The 22,801-nt window shown below is 45.2% G+C and overlaps 1 protein-coding gene across 5 annotated transcripts in view; it reads left to right on the top strand.

Moving 5' to 3' along the window:
• Positions 1 to 14,147, top strand: part of col27a1a (collagen, type XXVII, alpha 1a) — a 292,008-nt gene extending 277,861 nt beyond the window's left edge. For all 5 annotated transcript variants that reach the window (XM_090235098.1, XM_090235099.1, XM_036977752.2 and 2 more), the window contains 2 exons: positions 2,148 to 2,366; positions 10,117 to 14,147. In XM_090235098.1, the coding sequence (XP_090091224.1) occupies positions 2,148 to 2,366; positions 10,117 to 10,263 (366 nt within the window). In that variant the 3' untranslated portion in view covers positions 10,264 to 14,147. The remainder of the gene's footprint in view (positions 1 to 2,147; positions 2,367 to 10,116) is intronic.
• Positions 14,148 to 22,801: the final 8,654 nt, after the last annotated feature.

The following is a 22,801-nucleotide window of genomic DNA, read 5'->3' as shown; positions in this document are numbered from 1 at the left end:
CACTGTTCTGTGAAGGGAGGAGTACACAGCATTGTACGAGATCTTCAGTTTCTTAGCAATTTCTCACATGGTATAGTCTTAATTTCTCAGAACAAGAATAGACTGATGAGTTTCAGAAGAAAGTTCTTTGTTTCTGGCCATTTTGAGCCTGTAATCGAACCCACAAATGCTGATGCTCCAGATACTCAACTACTCTAAAGAAGGCCAGTTTTATCGCTTCATTAATCAGAACAGTTTTCAGCTGTGCTAACATAATTGCCAAACGGTTTTCTAATGATCAATGATCAGTGATGGTTGCTGAAAATGGGTCTCTGTACGCCCATGTAGATATTCCATTAAAAATCTTCCGTTGCCAGCTACAATAGTCATTTACAACATTAACCATGTCTACAATGTATTTCTGATCAATTTCTTTCAAAAACAAGGACATTTCTAAGTGACCCCAAACTTTTGAACGGTAGGGTACATTATAATAATAAGAAACACCCTTGCGTAAAATGTAAGTCGCTTTGGATAAAAGTGTCTGGCAAATGGCATATAAAGTTGAAATCAGAAATGTACATACACTTAGGTTGGAGTCATTAAAACTCGTTTTTTAACCACTCCACAAATGTCTTGTTAACAAACTATAGTTTTGGCTAGTCGGTTAGGACATCTACTTTGTGCATGACACAAATGCACAAAGGCCGTGCCTTTAAACAGCTTGGAAAATTCCAGAAAAGATGTCATGGCTTTAGAAGCTTCTGATAGGCTAATTGATATTTGAGTCAATTGGAGTTGTACCTGTGTATGTATTTAAAGGCCTACCTTCAAACTTAGTGCCTCTTTGCCTGACATCATGGGAAAATCAAAAGAAATCAGCCAAGACCTTAGAAAAGAAATTGTAACCTCCAAGTCTGGTTCATCCTTGGGAGCAATTTCCAAATGCCTGAAGGTACCACATGCATCTGTACAAACAATCGTACACAAGTATAAACACCATGGGACCACACAGCCGTCATACCGCTCAGGAAGGAGACGTGTTCTGTCTCCTAGAGATGAGCATACTTTGGTGCGAAAAGTGCAAATCAATCCCAGAACAACAGCAACGGACCTTGTGACGGTGCTGGAGGAAACAGGTAGAAAAGTATCTATATCCACAGCTAAACGAGTCCTATATCGACATAACCTGAAAGGCAGCTCAGCAAGGAAGAAGGCACAGCTCCAAAACCGCCATCAAGCCAGACTACGCAACTGCACATGGGAACAAAGATCATACTTTTTGGAGAAATATCCTCTGGTCTGTGGAAACAAAAAATGGAACTGTTTGGACATAATGACCATCGTTTTGTTTGGAGGAAAAAGGGGGAGGCTTGCAAGCCGAAGAACACCATCCCAACCGTGAAGCACGAGGGTGTCAGTATCATGTTGTGGGGTGCTTTGCTGCAGGAGGGACTGGTGCACTTCACAAAATAGATGGCATCATGAGGAAGTAAAATTATGTGGAAATATTGAAGCAACATCTCAAGACATCAGTCTTAAAGCTTGGTCACAAATGGGTCTTCCAAATGGACAATGACCCCAAGCATACTTCCAAAGTTGTGGCAAAATGGCTTAAGGATGTCAAAGTCAAGGTATTGGAGTGGCCATCACAAAGCCCTGACCCCATAGAAAATAGAAATAGAAAATGTGTGGGCAAAACTGAAAAAGTGTGTGCGAGCAAGGAGGCTTTACAAACCTGACTCAGTCACACCAGCTCTGTCAGGAGGAATGGTCCAAAATTCACCCAACTTATTGTGGGAAGCTTGTGGAAGGCTACCCAAAACTTTGACCGAAGTTAAACAATTTAAAGGCAATGCTACCAAATACTAATTGAGTGTATGTAAACCTCTGACCCACTGGGAATGTGATGAAAGAAATAAAAGCTGAAAGAAATCATTCTCTCTACTATTATTCTGCCATTTCACATTCTTAAAATAAAGTGGTGATCCTAACTGACCTAAGACGGGGAATTTTTACTAGGATTAAATGTCAGGAATTGTGAAAAACAGAGTTGAAATGTATTTGGTAAAGGTGTATATAAACTTCCGGCTTCAACTGTATATTTATATATTATGATATATTATATTTGTTTTGAACAACTTTCATCCTCTTTATTGACAATGCAGCTGGAGATTAGTGTTGGGCGTGTCCAGATGAACTTCCTGCATCTCTTGAGCTCAAAGGCGGTGCAACATGTGACCATCCACTGCCTGAACGTACCTATCTGGAGGACCTCTGAGGACCAGCCTCCTTCAAAGGGGTCTGTGCATTTCAGGGCGTGGAGTGGGGAGATCATTGAGGCAGGAGGAGAGATGGAGCCTCACGTCATCGAGGACTCCTGTTGGGTACGGCTGCCATTTTCTCTCAGTGGAGTGCACTCTCTGAGCTTGAGGTAGAAGTTGTCTCTCACCACAGATCTAGGATCGATTTACACTACCCTACCCCTGATTCTAACCATTAGGGGTATGGAAAATATACTCCCCTCCATATGAAAAGTTTCTTTCCAAAACGCTATATACACTATATCCATTTTCAGATATGGTCAATTAGCTTTTATTGTTAAAAAAAATTAAAGAGGGGTTGTTCAATGATTGCTTGAAATCTATCACTCGCTTCCTTTCAGAGGGACAAATGTTGTTTTTTTTTGCAAAACACTATAAATAAGTAGTACTGCTAGGTTTTACAGTCACATCTACAAGTAACTACATTTTTAGTAAATAACTGTAGGAATGATACTTTGACATCAATATTAAAATAAAAAACATTAAGAAATTAATCAATATAGTAATATGAGATCTGCATGTAAAACATTGACATTTTAGTCATTTAGCAGATGCTCTTATCTAGAGAAACTTGCAGTTAGTGCATTCATCTTAACCTCTTAGAGCTCTAGGGGCGCTATTTCATTTTTGGATAAAAAACGTTCCCGTTTTAAGCGCGATATTTTGTCACGAAAAGATGCTCGACTATGCATATTCTTGACAGTTTTGGAAAGAAAACACTCTGAAGTTTCAGAATCTGCAAAGATTTTGTCTGTAAGTGCCCCAGAACTCATTCTACAGGCGAAACCAAGATGATGCATCACCCAGGAATTAGCAGAATTTCTGAAGCTCTGTTTTCCATTCTCTCCTTATATGGCTGTGATTGCGCAACGAATGAGCCTACACTTTCTGTCGTTCGCCCAAGGTCTTAGCAGCATTGTGACGTATTTGTAGGCATATCATTGGAAGATTGGCCATAAGAGACTACATTTTCCAGAGGTCCGCCCGGTGTCCTTTGTCTAAATTTGTGCGTAATCTTCAGGTGCGGTCATTTTCTCCTGGGATTCAGGAGAGAAAGCATGTGTCCAAGAACGATGTATCAATGAAGAGATATGTGAAAAACACCTTGAGGCTTGATTCTAAAAAACGTTTGCCATGTTTTCAGTCGATATTATGGAGTTAATTTGGAAAAAAGTTTGCGTTTTGAGGACTGAATTTATGGATTTTTTTTGGTAGCCAAATGTGATGTATAAAACGGAGCTATTTCTAATACACAAGGAATCTTTTTGGAAAAACTGAGCATCTGCTATCTAACTGAGAGTATCCTCATTGAAAACATCAGAAGTTCTTCAAAGGTAAATGATTTTATTTGAAGGCTTTTATGATTTTGTTAATGTTGCGTGCTGGATGCTAACGCTAATGCTAACGCTAAATGCTAACGCGAAATGCTAACTCTAGCTAGCTACTTTTACACAAATGATTGTTTTCCTATGGTTGAGAAGCATATTTTGAAAATCTGAGATGACAGTGTTGTTTACAAAAGGCTAAGCTTGAGAGATGGCATATTTATTTCATTTCATTTGCGATTTTCATAAATAGTTAACGTTGTGTTATGCTAATGAGCTTGCTGATAGATTTACACAATCCTGGATACAGGGGTTTTTTCATAGCTAAACGTGACGCAGAAAACGGAGCGATTTGTCCTAAACAAATAATCTTTCAGGAAAAACTGAACATTTGCTATCTGAGAGTCTCCTCATTGAAAACATCTGAAGTTCTTCAAAGGTAAATGATTTTTTTGAATGCTTTTCTGTTTTTTTGTGTAAATGTTGCCAGCTGAATGCTAATGCTAAATGCTACGTTAGCCATCAATACTGTTACACAAATGCTTGTTTTGCAATGGTTGAGAAGCATATTTTGAAAATCTGAGATGACAGTGTTGTTAACAAAAGGCTAAGCTTGAGAGATGGCATATTTATTTCATTTCATTTGCGATTTTCATGAATAGTTAACGTTGCGTTATGGTAATGAGCTTGAGTCTGTATTCACGAACCCGGATCCGGGATGGGGAGATCAGAAAGGTTAAGATAGCTAGTAAAAATTGTACTAAATAAAAAAACTTGGTGAGAAAATGAATATACAGTATACGAACATTCCATTCCAGCAAAAAAAATTATAGATTCATAATCAAGTGACATAACAAAGCATTGCAGTGCCATCTTTAGGACTCCATCTTCTGCTGTCTAAAACAGACCGAATTAATCAAAGTTAAAACAATACATCTGTAAATAATGTAGACATTTGATGAGGAAGTCTTAGTCATACCATTTTACATGGTGTTTTGTGAACCAATGAGCAGTATTTCTGAAGTTTGACAATGTCATGAAAGCATAGGATGATTTGTCCAGCCAGCCATATGACATCAAAGTGATGCTGCTAACCAGTTCAGCACACAAAATGTTGAATTCTTCCACCAAAAGCAAGCTAGCTACTGTTACTAAGTTAATAGCTAGCTAACATTATTTTCAGATGAGTCAAAGTTGGCTAGTTATGTCGCCATATTTCTAGCTCCTAGCCAACTTTGCTGTATTTTATTTTTTGTTATTTCTTACATTATTTGCTCAGAATATTTCCGGCATTATTACCTACAGCTGAAAATAACTTTTGGATATTAGATCGGCGGTCACTCGTCACAATTTCGATCAGAAATTCGACTTTCCTGAATTGGATCCTTTGTTTGAATTCCCAGAGGCAATTCCATTCATCCTGGGGCTGCAACGTCGACAGAGAACAGGAATAAGGTCTGGGCTGCTAATCAGACTCAGGAGGTGTGCATATCATCCACCTCTTCCGAGTATATTATTCATTAAAGTTCAGTCCCTGGACAATAAAGTATTGATGACTGTCACTGACTCTGTGACAGAGTTCATCAGGAAGTGCATTGAGGATGTTGTTCCCACTGTGACGATTAGAACTTAACCAAACCACAAACCGTGGATAGATGGCAGCATGCACGAACCACCGCATTTAACCACGGCAAGGTGAACAAACAGACCAGCTATGGGCAATCAAAGAGACAAAACGACAGTACAGGGACAAAGTGGAGTCGCAATTCAACGGCTCAGACACAAGACGTATGTGTCAGGGACTCCAGACAATCACAGATTATAAAGGGAAAGCCAGCCACGTTGCGGACACCAACGCCTCACTCCCGGACAAGCTAAAAAAAACTTATTCGCCCGCTTCAAGCAAAAAGATAGACAAGATAGAACTGCCAAAGGGGGCGGTGTTGCAATCTACTGCAAATATAGCCTACAGAGTTCTGTCCTACTATCCAGGTCTGTACCCAAACAATTTGAACTTCTACTTTTAAAAATCCACCTCTCTAAAAACAAGTCTCTCACCGTTGCCGCCTGCTATAGACCACCCTCTGCCCCCAGCTGTGCTCTGGACACCATATGTGAACTGACTGCCCCCCATCTATCTTCAGAGCTTGTGCTGCTAGGCGACCTAAACTGGAACATGCTTAACACCCCAGCCATCCTACAATCTAAACTTGATGCCCTCAACCTCACACAAATTATCAATGAACCTACCAGGTACCTCCCCAAAGCCTTAAACACAGGCACCCTCATAGATATCATCCTAACCAACTTGCCCTCTAAATACACCTCTGCTGTTTTCAACCAAGATCTCAGCGATCACTGCCTCATTGCCTGCATCCGTAATGGGTCAGCGGTCAAACGACCTCCACTCATCACTGTAAAACGCTACCTGAAACACTTCAGCGAGCAGGCCTTTCTAATCGACCTGGCCGGGGTATCCTGGAAGGATATTGATCTCATCCCGTCAGTAGAGGATGCCTGGATATTTTTTTTAAATGCCTTCCTAACCATCTTAAATAAACATGCCCCATTCAAGAAATTTAGAACCAGGAACAGATATAGCCCTTGGTTCTCCCCAGACCTGACTGCCCTTAACCAACACAAAAACATCCTATGGCGTTCTGCATTAGCATCGAACAGCCCCCGTGATATGCAGCTGTTCAGGGAAGCTAGAAACCATTATACACAGGCAGTGTAAAAAGCCAAGGCTAGCTTTTTCAAGCTGAAATTTGCTTCCTGTAACACTAACTCAAAAAGATTCTGGGACACTGTAAAGTCCATGGAGAATAAGAACACCTCCTCCCAGCTGCCCACTGCACTGAAGATAGGAAACACTGTCACCACTGATAAATCCACCATAATTGAGAATTTCAATAAGCATTTTTCTACAGCTGGCCATGCTTTCCACCTAGCTACTCCAAACCCGGTCAACAGCACTACACCCCCCACAGCAACTCGCCCAAGCCTTCCCCATTTCTCCTTCTCCCAAATCCGTTCAGCTGATGTTCTGAATGAGCTGCAAAATCTGGACCCCTACAAATCAGCCGGGCTAGACAATCTGGACCCTTTCTTTCTAAAATTATCTGCCGAAATTGTTGCCACCCCTATTACTAGCCTGTTCAACCTCTCTTTCGTGTCGTCTGAGATTCCCAAAGATTGGAAAGCAGCTGCGGTCATCCCCCTCTTCAAAGGGGGTGACACTCTTGACCCAAACTGCTACAGACCTATATCTATCCTACCATGCCTTTCTAAGGTTTTCGAAAGCCAAGTCAAAAAAAACAGATTACCGACCATTTAGAATCTCACCATACCTTCTCTGCTATGCAATCTGGTTTCAGAGCTGGTCATGGGTGCACCTCAGCCACGCTCAAGGTCCTAAATGATATCTTAACTGCCATCGACTCTTAAATGCCATACAACTCTCCTTCCGTGGCCTCCAATTGCCCTTAAATACAAGTAAAACTAAATGCATGCTCTTCAACCGATCGCTACCTGCACCTACCCGCCTGTCCAACATCACTACTCTGGACGGCTCTGACTTAGAATATGTGGACAACTACAAATACTTAGGTGTCTGGTTAGACTGTAAACTCTCCTTCCAGACCCATATCAAACATCTCCAATCCAAAGTTAAATCTAGAATTGGCTTCCTATTTCGCAACAAAGCATCCTTCACTCATGCTGCCAAACATACCCTTGTAAAACTGACCATCCTACCAATCCTCGACTTTGGCGATGTCATTTACAAAATAGCCTCCAATACCCTACTCAACAAATTGGATGCAGTCTATCACTGTGCAATCCGTTTTGTCACCAAAGCCCCATATACTACCCACCATTGCGACCTGTACGCTCTCGTTGGCTGGCCCTCGCTTCATACTCGTCGCCAAACCCATTGGCTCCATGTCATCTACAAGACCCTGCTAGGTAAAGTCCCCCCTTATCTCAGCTCGCTGGTCACCATAGCATCTCCCACCTGTAGCACACGCTCCAGCAGGTATATCTCTCTAGTCACCCCCAAAACCAATTCTTTCTTTGGCCGCCTCTCCTTCCAGTCCTCTGCTGCCAATGACTGGAACGAACTACAAAAATCTCTGAAACTGGAAACACTTATCTCCCTCACTAGCTTTAAGCACCAACTGTCAGAGCAGCTCACAGATTACTGCACCTGTACATAGCCCACCTATAATTTAGCCCAAACAACTACCTCTTTCCCTACTGTATTTTATTTATTTATTTATTTTGCTCTTTTGCACCCCATTATTTTTATTTCTACTTTGCACTTTGCACATTCTTCCATTGCAAATCTACCATTCCAGTGTTTTACTTGCTATATTGTATTTACTTTGCCACCATGGCCTTTTTTGCCTTTACCTCCCTTATCTCACCTCATTTGCTCACATCGTATTTAGACTTGTTTATACTGTATTATTGACTGTATGTTTGTTTTACTCCACGTGTAACTCTGTGTCGTTGTATGTGTCGAACTGCTTTGCTTTATCTTGGCCAGGTCACAATTGTAAATGAGAACTTGTTCTCAACTTGCCTACCTGGTTAAATAAAGGTGAAATAAAAAATAAATAATAAAAAAACACAGAGCCACCGATGCCGGCCACTGGCGCTCACGAGGACAGTGAGCTCTCATTCTCCAGCCCAGATGGCATCCCTAGCCGCGTCCTCAGAGCATGCGCAGACCAGCTGGCAGGAATGTTTATGGACATATTCAATCTCTCCCTAGCCAGTCTGTTGTCCCCTCATGCTTCAAGTCCCTTCTTATTCCTGTACCCAAGAAAGCAAAGGTAACTGAACTAAATTACAATCACTCCGTAGCACTCACTTCTGTCATCATTAAGTGCTTTGAGAGGCTAGTTAAGGATCATATCTCCTCCACCTTACCCGACACCCTAGACCCACTACAATTTCCATTCTGCTCCAACAGATAAACGGATTATACGATCACCGTCGCACTGCACACTGCCTATCCAATCTGGACAAGATAAATACCTATGTAAGAATACTGTTCATTGACAACAGCTCAGCCTTCATCGCCATAGTGCTCTTCACTAAGCCCAGCCCCTGGGTCTGAATCCCACCCTGTGCAACTGGGTCCTGGACTTCCTTACTGGCCGACCCCAGGTGGGGAAGGTAGGCAAAAAAACTTCCTCCACGCAGATCCTCAACATGGGGGCCCCACAAGGGCTCCTGTACACCCTGTTCACCCAGGACGCACGTCTCCAACTCAATCATCAAGTTTGCTGACGACACAACAAGGGTAGGCCTGATTAACATCTATGACAAGACAGCCTACAGGGAGGAGGTGAGGGCCCTGGCGGAGTGGTGCCAGGAAAATAACCATTCCCTCAACAACAGCAAAAACAAGCTGATTGTGGACTTCAGGAGACAGCAGAGAGAGCAAGCCCCCTCCACATCAACGGGCCACAGTGGAGAGGGTTCCTCTGCGTGCTCATCACTGACAACCTGAAACGGTCCATCCACACAGCATGGTGAAGAAGGCTCAGCAGCTATGGGGGCTGATCCAGGGGATGGCCGGCTCAGTAACCCAGGACCAGGTCCAGAGGAGTGTGTCGGAGGGCCCAGAGCCGTAAAACTGTTAGAGCCGCACGTCTGGATGAAAGGGCAGAAGGAGAATACGTTGGAATGTTCCTCCTCTCTTTGCTCTAACTCGATTCCACTTTGCCTCTGATGGTGTAGAGCAAGACGCAGTAGTCCTCTGTTTCTCGTCGGTGGGATGTGTTAATACAGGAAAGTGGTCCAAGGTATAATCCTCAGAAGCAACTGCAGAGGATTCCAATCTCATAGAGAACCCTGTATTACCCTCTCGGTCATTTAAAATTGTCACATCAAAAACAGCATGCGATCTTGAAGTCTTCTTAGCCAGAGCGTGATGTTCTTTTAGGATCCTTTTCCTCTCACTAGGTGTTCAATGATCTGGTCTTTTTAGGAAACTAGTTGTTTACACTTTTCACAAGTGCATACAGTAAGTCAGTAAATTCTTCCTCTATCACTACAGTCAACATAACACAGGTGTCACATTTCAGGAATCCTGGGTTAATTGAATTTGTCCAAATTCTTGTGAATTCTTCATGTGAGGACTAGATGCATAATGTGCTTATAGATATGTATGAAAATACTCTCAAATAAAAGGTGACAATCTGTACTGTCGCCTAATATAAAACATTTGAATTCAAATTAAAAATACTGGAGTATAGAGGCACATGTTTTAGCTTCACTGTCCAAATGCATATGGAGGGGAGTGTGTTTGACCATTACCTGGTCTGTATCTGTGAGGCTATCAGAAAGGTGCTACTTCTTCTTACTCCAGTCTCTCAACTTCCATTTTCTGCACTATGAACAGTAATAGAATAATGACATATCAATCATAAAATCTGAAACTCTTTTACTTTGACTTCTTTGTTTCTCTATTACAGATGAAGGATGGACGCTGGCACCACACCCATTTTGTGTTCCACACCCAGGATCCTAACCTGCTCCCTGTGGTTAACATCTATAACTTACCCAAGACCACTCTCGGATCACACTACCACCTGGAGGTTGGCCCTGTGTGTTTCCTGTAAGGTTGTGTATGTCTGTGTGGTGCTGTGTGTGCAGGGACCCTCACTTCTGAACCTCCATGCAGTTGGGGTGAATGGAACAGTCCACTCCCTCCCTCAAGCACCGTCCAAGAAGGACCTCTGCACCCCTCCCTCAACACCCCCTTATCACCCCTCTCATCAGACTGCAGAAATAAAGGGAAGATATTTTGATGCTGGGGGAGAATGAGGAGAAGAGCAAAGGAGGAATGGGGGAGTTCTCACACTAATAGCTCCTAAAGAAGACAATTTGTTATTTTTTGCTCTTCAGGAATGATTTAAACTAAAAACAAGCTGTGGATATCTTCTTGGAGAAAAGGCTTTGCCAAACAGTCTCTCATGAACAATTAAGTTAAGGGACATCCAGACTAAGTCGATACTGCCAATTCCCCTTCTTTTGGAATTACAGTGTGTACTTAATAAATACCAAGGAACAACAGTCTGTCCAAGAGATTAATTAAAGTAATGGGGAACAATATTAAACATACTGTACATATATATGCGTATTCCGTCACTTTTATACATGTATATTTTATGTAAAGAAATAATCTTCAAGTGCAATAGAAAATTAGATGATCATTTCATATTTTAGACTTCGATAATGCTGAAGGCTTTTTTTGTGTGCTTTGGTGCTTGACTTGATTTTCTTTTTAAAGCACTTACTCATAGTCCCAAACATGAGACCGACACGTCTCTCAGTCTCTGTGCCATAAAGGATATCAGTGGCAACCAGTCAGTGTATATTGTCTCAGACCTTCTGCCTATAATAATTATTAATGCGTATATCACACCAATTAGACTTGATATACTGTCGGGTGGTGGTCATTTTAGGACACACTTCAAGACCATGCTTGCCTGCATACTCTGTATTGAATGTCAGTCAGATAAGGGATCAGGGCCCAGTTTCCCAAAACCATTTTATGGCTAAGTTAATCGTAAGAACTATTTAGATGTTTTTGGGAAACTGGGCCCTGGTCACTACCTTCGGCTGATACTCCTCACCTAAAAGAGTGAGCAAGGTGTTTTAGAGGTGTTCATACAGTTGAAGTCGAAAGTATACATACACTTAGGTTGGAGTCATTAAAATGTGTTTTTCAACCACTCCACAAATTTCTTGTTAACAAACTATAGTTTTGGCAAGTCGGTTAGGACATCTACTTTGTGCATAACACCACTAATTTACCCAACAATTTTTTACAGACATTATTTCACTTTTGAAGTGGGTCAGAAGTTTACACACAAAGTTGACTGTGCCTTTAAACGGCTTAGAAAATTCCAGAAAATTATGTCATGGATTTAGAAGCTTATGATAAATGATGTCAATTAGCCTGAGTCAATTGGAGGTGTACCTGTAGCTGTATTTCAAGGCCTACCTTCAAACTCAGTGCCTCTTTGCTTGACATCAAGGGGAAAATCAAAAGAAATCAACCAAGACCTCAGAAAAAAATTATAGACCTCCACAAGTCTGGTTCATCCTTGGGAGCAATTTCCAAACGCCTGAAGGTACCACGTTCATCTGTACAAACAATAGTATGCAAGTATAAACACCATGGGACGAAGCAGCCGTCACCCGCTCAGGAATGAGACGTGTTCTGTCTCCTAGAGATAAATGTACTTTGGTGCAAAAACTGCAAATCAATCCCAGAACAACAGCAACGGGCCTTGTGAAGATGCTGGAGGAAACCGGTACAAAAGTATCTATATCCACAGTAAAACGAGTCCTATATCGACATAACCTGAAAGGCCGCTCAGCAAGCAGGAAGCCACTGCTCCAAAACCGCCATAAAAAAAAGCCAGACTACGGTTTGCAACTGCACATGGGGACAAAGATTGTACTTTTTGGAGAATTTTCCTCTAGTCTGATGAAACAAAAATAGAAATGTTTGGCCATATATGACCATCGTTATCTTTGGAGAAAAAAGGGGGATGCTTGTAAGCCGAAGAACACCATCCCAACCGTGAAGCACGGGGGTGGCAGCATCATGTTGTTGGGGGTGCTTTGCTGTAAGAGGGACTGGTGCACTTCACATAATAGATTACATCATGAGGGAGGAAAATTATGTTAATAATATTGATGCAACATCTCAAGACATCTGTCAGGAAGATAAAGCTTGGTCGCAAATGGGGTCTTCCAAATGGACAATGACCCCAAGCATACTTCCAAAGTTGTGGCAAAATGGCTTAAGGACAACAAAGTCAAGGCATTGGAGTGGCCATCACAAAGCCCTGACCTCAATCCCATAGAAAATTTGTGGGCAGAACTGAAAAAGCATGTGCGAGCAAGGAGGCCTACAAAACTGACTCAGTTACACCAGCTGTATCAAGAGGAATGGGCTAAAATTCACCCAACTTATTGTGGGAAGCTTGTGGAAGGCTACCCAAAACTTTGACCGAAGTTAAACAATTTAAAGGCAATGCTACCAAATACTAATTGAGTGTATGTAAACTTCTGATCCACTGGGAATGTGATGAAATAAATAAAAGCTGAAAGAAATCATTCTCTCTACTATTATTCTGACATTTCACATTCTTAAAATAAAGTGGTGATCCTAACTGACCTAAGACGGGGATTTTTTACTAGGATTAAATGTCAGGAATTGTGAAAAACGGAGTTTAAATGTATTTGGCTAAGGTGTATGTAAACTTCCGACTGCAACTGTAAATATATATATTTACATACAAAATATCAGCCCAATGACTCATGCATTTCCAAACAAGATCTATGCTTTTGCCTTCACCTGTCTGTTTGCCTTGCAGTTCCCCATGTTTAATGTTCAGTTCTTCAATAAATATTTAGGATCTGGGTTTGAACACTTGCATACCCAATAATATATTTTCTAGATTCTGCAGTATATCCGCCAGGGGTCACGATAATGGAACCAGTCCCTTCCTCTCACTACTCTGCCCTAGATTTGTGCGTTCACATGCGCCTCCACCGTAGGCATCAGTGCAGGCTGCTGAGGGCAGGGCAGCTTATAATAATGTCTGGAATGGAGTGAGTGGAATGGCATCAAACCCATGGAAACCAGTTCTATCCTAGCACGCTCAGCGATATGTTTGGAATTTGCGCAAAAAGGGCAGCGTTCAATCTGTGGAGCGCATTTGGCAGTGCCCCATTCATTAAAGGTAATTTCCAAAAGAGCCATCGATAAAATGCAATTGTGTTCATTGTCTGTAGCTTATGCCGGCACATACCATACCCCCACCGCCACCATGCGGCACTCTGTTTACAACGTTGACATCACTACAAACCACTTGCCCACACGATGCCATATACGTAGTCTGCAGTTGTGAGGCAGGTAGGACGTAATGCTAAATTCTCTAAAACAATGTTAGGGGTGACTTATAGTAGAGAAATTAACATTCCATTATCTGGTAACAGCTCTGGTGGACATTGTTGCAATCAGCATGCCAATTACATGCTCCCTCAAAACTTGAATCATCTGTGTTGTGTGACAAAACTGTACATTTTAGTGGCCTTTTATTGTCCCCAGCACAAGGTGCATCTGTGTAGTGATCATGCTATTTAATCAGCTTCTTGATATGCCACACCTGTCAGGTGGATGGATTATCGAGGCAAAGGAGAAATGCTCACTGACAAGCATGTAAACAAATTTGAGCAGAACATTAGAGAGAAATACGTTTTTTGTGCTTATGGAACATTTCTGGGATCTTTTATTTCAGCTCATGCGACCAACACTTACATATATATTTTTGTTCAGCATACCTTCGTTTGACATAACTAATTGTCATTTTAAGGAGAAAACACATTCCAATGAGCACAGATGTCAGGTCAACGTCTAGTTTTGATTTGATTGAGTTGTAAACAAATGTGAACTCAATGTGAAATAAAAAAAACAACAACGTGTCATTAGATTTAGAGTTTTTTTTACATTGATTACGTTTTGCAAATCCAATCAGTTCTCCACGTTGATTCAACGTCATCACATAGATTTCATGGGTTGAAATGACATGGAAATAACGTTAATTCAACCTAGTGGAATCGCACCGATTGACGTCTGCCGTTTATTTGCCGTTCATTTGCCATTCATTCGATTGCTGAAGGTGCTGTGTTTTTTAGGGTGGCGACTGACAAATGTCATTTTCGCCTGTTTCTACATGTAGAATCGGTTTGCAAATTATGGCTGGCACTCAGTTGAGGTGCTAAGCAGAGGTGCTAAGCAACAACCACATTGAATCTGATGTTTTTAATTCCAAATTCATACGTGGCACTCAAACCTGATACAATTTCGGTGTTTCATATTTTGAATTTCAAGCATCTAGACCTTAGTCTGGACACTCACATCCATTTTTTTTATCTTACGTATTTCTTTTGCACATGGCCTGCCATTACCACGACAACCACCCCCAAATTTAGAGGAACAGTGACACGAAATGAGCATTACATCTGTGTGCTACTTCAGAGGCTACATCAGTGTGAATGCACAAATCTGATATGTAAAACTGAGTGTGGACAGTCAGAAAAAAATATTGAATATGAATAATGATCAGATTTGGGTTTTTAGGATGGCTGTGTAATGCAAATCCACAGTTTTTGCCACGGGGCGAAGAGAAGATTTTACAATTGTATAACTCATTTCTTGCAATTCTACTCATTTTGCCATAGGGCGGAGAGAAAAATGTGCAGATTTACAGCTAATTTCCTGCATTTCCACAGATTTTCCCAGACTGTGGAGGAAAATATTTTAGTATGATAACTGATGATCAACGGGTCGATCCTGGTCGGTAATTCAACCATGATTATTACGAGTTTAGACAGCTGGCCAATCTAAAAAAAATTGCTGACATGGGCTAATTGAGTGACTGCTGATGCACAACAAAATTTTGAAATTGCACCTTGTGCAGTCTATTATAATAACTCTCAGCAGTAAGTTGAGACACCGACTGAGTTCCTAAAATTGGTTCCTGACATTGGTCCATAGGCTAGTTGCCAATAACTGTTCAAAAAGATAGGACAGCAGCTAGCTGATAGCATCTGCGCTCCAATAGTCCAAAAGGGGCTACAGCTACTAGCCAGAGCTCACCTAGTCCAGCAGGGGCAACAGCTACCAGAGAGAGCTCACCTAGTCCAACAGGGGCTACAGCCACTAGCCGGAGCACACCTCGTCCAACAGGGGCAAAAGCTACTACCCAGAGCTCACCTATTCCACCAGGGGCAACAGCTACCAGAGAGAGTTCACCTAGTCCAACAGGGGCTTCAGCCACTAGCCGGAGCACACCTCATCCAACAGGGGCAAAGCTACTAGCCAGAGCTCACCTAGTCCAACAGGGGCAACAGATACTAGCCAGAGCACACCTCGTCCCACATGGTCTACAGTCACTACCCAGAACTCACCTAGTACAACAGGGCTACATTTCCTACCCAGAGCTCACCTAGTCCGACATGGGCATTAGCTACTATAGAGAGCTCACCTAGTCCAACGGGGATTACAGCCACTAGAGAGAGCTCACCTAGTCCAACAGGGAATACAGCCACTAGCCAGAGCACACCTAGTCCAACAGGGGCTACAGCTACTACCCAGAGCTCACCTATCCCAACAGGGGCAACAGCTACTAGAGAGAGTTCACCTAGTCCAACAGGGGCAACAGCTAATAGAGAGAGCTCACCTAGTCCAACAGGAAATACAGCCACTAGCCAGAGCACACCTAGTCCAGCAGGGGCAAAAGCTACTAACCAGAGCTCACCTAGTCCAACAGGGGCGAAAGCTACTAGCCATAGCACACCTACTCCAACACGGCTACATTTTCAAGCCAGAGCTCACCTAGTCCAACAGGGGTTACAGCTACTAGACAGAGCTAATCTACTCCAAAAAGGGCCAGAGCTACTATCCAGAGCACACCTCGACCAACAGGGGCTACTGCCACGACCCAGAGCTCACCTAGTCCAACAGGGGCATAAACTACGAGTCCAGAGTACTACCTACTCCAAAACAGGCTACAGCTCCTAGCTACAGCTCACCTTGTCCTAAAGGGGATACAGCTACTAGCCAGAGCACTTCCTACTTCAAAAAGGGCTCCAGCTCCTAGCCAGAGCTCACCCAGTCCAACAGGGCTACAGCTACCAGAGAAAGCTCACCTACTCCAACAGAGAATACAGCCACTAGCCAGAGCACACCAAGTCCAACAGGGAATACAGCCACTAGCCAGAGCACACCTAGTCCAACAGGGAATACAGCCACTAGTCAGAGCTCACCGAGTCCAACAGGGAATACAGCCACTAGCCAGAGCTCAACTCATCCAACAGGGCTACAGCTACCAGGGAAAGCTTACCTAGTCCAACAGGGGCTACAGCTACTAGAGAGCTCTAATCTACTCCAAAAAGGGCCACAGCTACTATCCAGAGCACACCTCGACCAACAGGGGCTACTGCCACGACCCAGAGCTCACCTAGTCCAACAGGGGCATAAACTACTTGCCAGAGTACTACCTACTCCAAAACAGGCTACAGCTCCTAGCTACAGCTCACCTTGTCCTAAAGGGGATACAGCTACTAGCCAGAGCACTTCCTACTTCAAAAAGGGGTCCAGCTCCTAGCCAGAGCTCATCCAGTCCAACAGGGCTACAGCTACCAGAGAAAGCTCACCTACTCCAACAGAGAATACAGCCACTAACCAGAGCACACCAAGTCCAACAGGGAATACAGCCACTAGCCAGAGCACACCTAGTCCAACAGGGAATAAAGCCACTAGTCAGAGCTCACCGAGTCCAACAGGGAATACAGCCACTAGCTAGAGCTCAACTCATCCAACAGGGCTACAGCTACCAGGGAAAGCTCACCTAGTCCAACAGGGGCTACAGCTACTAGAGAGGTCACCTCTTCCAACAGGGGCAACAGCTACTAGCCAGAGCTAACCTAGTCCAAGAGAGGCTACAGCCGCTAGTCTAGTCCAAGAGAGGCTACAGCCACCAGCCAGAGCTCACCTACTCAAATAAGGGCTACAGCCACTAGCCATAGTTTACCAAGTCCAACAGGGGCTACATTTTCTAACCAGAGCTCACGGTGTCCACCATGGCTACAGCCACTAGCCAGAGCTCACCTCATCCAACAGGGCTACAGCTCCTAGCCAGAGCTCACCTCTCCAACAGGGCTACAGATACCAGAGAAATCTCACCTAGTCCAAAAGGGGCAACAGCTACTAGAGAGCTCACCTAGTCCAACAGGACTACAGCTCCTAGCCAGAGCTCACCTCGTTCAACATGGGCAAAAGCTACTAGCCAGAGCACACCTACTCCAACAGGGCTACATTTTCTAGCCAGAACTCACCTATTCCAACAGGGGCAACAGCAACTACAGAGAGCTCACCTAGTCCAGGAGAGGCTACAGCCACCAGCCAGAGCTCAACAAGTCGAACAAGGGCTACAGCCACTAGCCACCATTTACCTAGTCCAACAGGGGCTACATTTTCAAGCCAGAGCTCACCTAGTCCACCAGGGCTACAGCTACTAGTCAGAGCTCTCCTAGTCCAACAGGGCTACAACTACTAGCCAGAGCTCACCGAGTCCAACAGGGAATACAGCCACTAGCTAGAGCTCAACTCATCCAACAGGGCTACAGCTACCAGGGAAAGCTCACCTAGTCCAACAGGGGCTACAGCTACTAGAGAGGTCACCTCTTCCAACAGGGGCGACAGCTACTAGCCAGAGCTAACCTAGTCCAAGAGAGGCTACAGCCGCTACTCTAGTCCAAGAGAGGCTACAGCCACCAGCCAGAGCTCACCTACTCAAATAAGGGCTACAGCCACTACCCATAGTTTACCAAGTCCAACAGGGGCTACATTTTCTAGCCAGAGCTCAGTGTACACCAGGGCTAAAACTACTAGCCAGAGCTCTCCTAGTCCAACAGGACTCCTGCTACTAGCCAGAGCTCACCTAGTCGAACAAGGGCTACAGCCACTAGCCATAGTTTACCTAGTCCAACAGGGGCTACATTTTCTAACCAGAGCTCACGGTGTCCACCATGGCTACAGCCACTAGCCAGAGCTCACCTCGTCCAACAGGGCTACAGCTCCTAGCCAGAGCTCACCTCTCCAACAGGGCTAGAGATACCAGAGAAATCTCACCTAGTCCAAAAGGGGCAACAGCTACTAGAGAGCTCACCTAGTCCAACAGGACTACAGCTCCTAGCCAGAGCTCACCTCGTTCAACATGGGCAAAAGCTACTAGCCAGAGCACACCTACTCCAACAGGGCTACATTTTCTAGCCAGAACTCACCTATTCCAACAGGGGCAACGGCAACTACAGAGAGCTCACCTAGTCCAGGAGAGGCTACAGCCACCAGCCAGAGCTCAACTAGTCGAACAAGGGCTACAGCCACTAGCCACCATTTACCTAGTCCAACAGGGGCTACATTTTCAAGCCAGAGCTCACCTAGTCCACCAGGGCTACAGCTACTAGTCAGAGCTCTCCTAGTCCAACAGGGCTACAACTACTAGCCAGAGCTCTCCTAGTCCAAAGGGCTACAGCTACTTGCCAGAGCTCATCTATTCCGACAGGGCTACAGCTACTAGCCAGAGCTCACCTAGTCCAACAGGGGTTACAGCTACTAGCCAGAGCACAGCTAGTCCAACGGGGGCTACAGCTACTAGCCAGAGCTCACGTAGTCCAACAGGGGCTACAGCCACTAGCCAGAGCTTACCTCATCCAACAGGGGCAACAGCTACTAGAGAGAGCTCACCTCATCCAACAGGGGCAACAGCTACTATAGAGAGCTCACCTAGTCCAAGAGAGGCTACAGCTGCTAGCCAGATTTCACCTAGTCAATCAAGGGCTACAGCTACAAGCCAGAGCTCTCTTAGTCCAACATGGCTACAGCTACTTGCCAGAGCTCACCTAGTCCAACAGGGCTACAGCTACTAGCCAGAGCACAGCTAGTCCAACGGGGATTACAGCTGCTAGCCAGATTTCACCTAGTCAATCAAGGGCTACAGCTACAAGCCAGAGCTCTCTTAGTCCAACATGGCTACAGCTACTTGCCAGAGCTCACCTAGTCCAACAGGGCTACAGCTACTAGCCAGAGCACAACTAGTCCAACAGGGGATACAGCTGCTAGACAGAGCACCCCTAATCCAACAGGGTCTATAGCTCCTAGCCAGAGCTCACCTAGTCCAAAAGGGGCTACAGCTACCAGAGAAAGCTCACCTAGTTCAACAGGGGCTACAACTACTAGCCAGAGCTCTCCTAGTCCAACAGGGCTACAGCTACTTGCCAGAGCTCACCTATTCCGACAGGGCTACAGCTACTAGCCAGAGCTCACCTAGTCCAACAGGGGCTACAGCTACTAGCCAGAGCTCACGTAGTCCAACAGGGGCTACAGCCACTAGCCAGAGCTCACCTAGTCGAACAGGGCCTACAGCCACTAGCCAGAGCTCACCTCGTCCAACAGGGGCATTAGCTACTAGCCAGAGCACCTCCTACTTCAAAAAGGGCTGCAGCTCCTAGCCAGAGCACACCTAGTCCAACAGGGGCAACAGCTACTAGAGAGAGCTCACCTAGTCCAACAGGGAATAAAGCCACCAGCCAGAGCTCACCTAGTCCAACAGGACTAAAGCTCCTAGCCAGAGCTCACCTCATCCAACAGGGCTACAGCTACCAGGGAAAGCTCACCTAGTCCAACAGGGGCTACAGCTACTAGAGAGAGCTCACCTCGTTCAACAGGACTACAGCCACTAGCCAGAGCTCACCTCGTCCAACAGGGGCTACAGCTACTAGCCAAAGCTCACCTATACCAACAGAGGCAACAGCTACTAGCCAGAGCTAACCTAGTCCAAGAGAGGCTACAGCCACTAGCCATAGCTCACCTAGTCCAACAGGGACTACATTTTCTAGCCAGAGCTCACCTTGTCCACCAGGGGCTACAGCCACTAGCCAGAGCTCACCTAGTCCAACAGGGGCAACAGCTACTAGAGAGCTCACCTCGTTCAACATCGGCAAAAGCTACTAGCCAGAGCACACCTACTCCAACACTGCTACATTTTCTAGCCAGAACTCACCTATTCCAACAGGGGCTACAGCTACTAAACAGAGCTAACATACTCCAAAGAGGACCCCAGCTACTAGCCAGAGCTCACCTATTCCCCAACAGGACTACAGGTCCTAGCCAGAGCTCACCTATTCCAACAGGGGCAACAGCTACGAGCCAGAGCTCACCTAGTCCAATAGAGGCTACAGCCACCAGCTAGAGCTCACCTAGTCCATCAGGGGCAACAGCTACTTGCCAGAGCACACCTAGTCCAACAAGGGCAACCGCTACTAGCTAGAGCTCAATTAGTCCAACTGGGCTACAACTATTAGTCATAGCTCAACTATTCCAACCATGGCTTTAGCTGCTAGCCAGAGCTCACCTAGTCCAACAGGGCTTTAGCGTCTAGCCAGAGCTCACCTAGTCCAACAGGGCTTTAGCTACGAGCCAGAGCACAGCTTGTCCAACAAGGGCTACAGCTACAAGCCAGAGCTCTCTTAGTCCAACATGGCTACAGCTACTTGCCAGAGCTCACCTAGTCCAACAGGGCTACAGCTTCTAGCCAGAGCTCACCTAGTCCAACAGGGGCTACAGCTGCTAGACAGAGCACCCCTTGTCCAACAGGTCTACAGCTGCTAGGCAGATTTCACCTAGTCCTACAAGGGCTCCAGCTACAAGCCAGAACTCACCTAGTCCAACAGGACTACAGCCACCAGCCAGAGCTCACCTAGTCCAACAGGGGCTACATTTTCTAGCCAGAGCTCACCTTGTCCACCAGGGCTAAAGCTACTAGCCAGAGCTCTCCTAGTCCAACAGGACTCCTGCTACTAGCCAGAGCTCACCTTGTCCAATAGGGGCTACAGCCAATAGCCAGAGCTCACCTAGTCCAACAGGGGCTACAGCCACTAGCCAGATCTCACCTCGTCAAACAGGGGCATTAGCTACTAGCCAGAGCACCTCCTAATTCAAAAAGGGCTGCAGCTCCTAGCCAGAGCTCACCTAGTCCAACAAGGAAAACAGCCACTAGCCAGAGCACACCTAGTCCAACAGGGAATACTGCCACTACCCAGAGCTCACCTATTCCAACAGTGGCAACAGCTACTACAGACAGCTCACCTAGTCCAACAGGGAATACAGCCACTAGCCAGAGCTCACCTCGTCCAACAGGACTACAGCTACTAGCCAAAGCTCACCTATTCCAACAGGGGCAACAGCTACTAGCCAGAACTAACCTAGTCCAAGAGAGGCTACAGCCACTAGCCATAGCTCACCTAGTCCAACAGGGACTACATTTTCTAGCCAGAGCTCACCTTGTCCACCAGGGGCTACAGCCACTAGCCAGAGCTCACCTAGTCCAACAGGGGCTACAGCCACTAGCCAGAGCTCACCTCGTCCAACAGGGCTGCAGCTCCTAGTCAGAGCTCACCTCTCCAACAGGGCTACAGCTACCAGAGAAATCTCACCTAGTCCAACAGGGGCTACAGCTACTAGAGAGCTCACCTCGTTCAACATGGGCAAAAGCTACTAGCCAGAGCACACCTACTCCAACACTGCTACATTTTCTAGCCAGAACTCACCTATTCCAACAGGGGCTACAGCTACTAAACAGAGCTAACATACTCCAAAGAGGACCCCAGCTACTAGCCAGAGCTCACCTATTCCCCAACAGGACTACAGGTCCTAGCCAGAGCTCACCTATTCCAACAGGGGCAACAGCTACAAGCCAGAACTCTCCTAGTCCAACAGGTGCTACAGCTACTTGCCAGAGCTCATCTAGTCCATCAGGGGCAACAGCTACTTGCCAGAGCACACCTAGTCCAACAAGTGCAACCGCTACTAGCCAGAGCTCATCTAGTCCAACAGTGGCAACCGCTACTAGATAGAGCTCAATTAGTCCAACAGGGGCTATAACTACTATTCATAGCTCCCCTAGTCCAACAGGGCTTTAGCTACTAGCCAGAGCTCACCTAGTCCAACAGGGCTTTAGCTACTAGCCAGAGCACGTCTTGTCCAACAAGGGCTACAGCTACAAGCCAGAGTTCTCTTAGTCCAACAGGGCTACAGCTACTAGCCAGATTTCACCTATTCCTTCCTACAAGGGCTACAGCTACAAGCCAGATTTCACCTAGTCCTACAAGGGCTACAGCTACAAGCCAGAGCTCTCCTAGTCCAACAGGTGCTACAGGTACTTACCAGGGCTCACCTAGTCCAACAGGGCTACAACTACAAGCCAGAGCACATCTTGTCCAACAGGGCTAAAGCTACTATTCAGAGCTCACCTAGTATAAAAGGGCCTTAGCTACTAGCCAAATCATAACACAAGACAAAACTGACCCTCCAGTTAGCCAAGTTCTAAACATTGTCTCAAGTCCAAGTGGTCACTCAAACAAAATCCAAAGAACCACAGGGGCCTTGAGCGGGTAGAAGTCAGACACAATCGTCCTTGATGAATGATGAACTTTAAAAAGGGAAACATGAAAATATAGGAGTATGCTGCCTTTACTAGGCTACCTAATTGCGGCAGGTAGCCTAGTGGTTAGAGT

This window comes from Oncorhynchus mykiss, chromosome 5 (assembly GCF_057628025.1).
Source record: "Oncorhynchus mykiss isolate SJ-2025 chromosome 5, ASM5762802v1, whole genome shotgun sequence".
Classification (NCBI taxonomy): Eukaryota; Metazoa; Chordata; class Actinopteri; order Salmoniformes; family Salmonidae; genus Oncorhynchus; species Oncorhynchus mykiss.
This window is presented reverse-complemented; position numbering and strand designations above follow the sequence as displayed.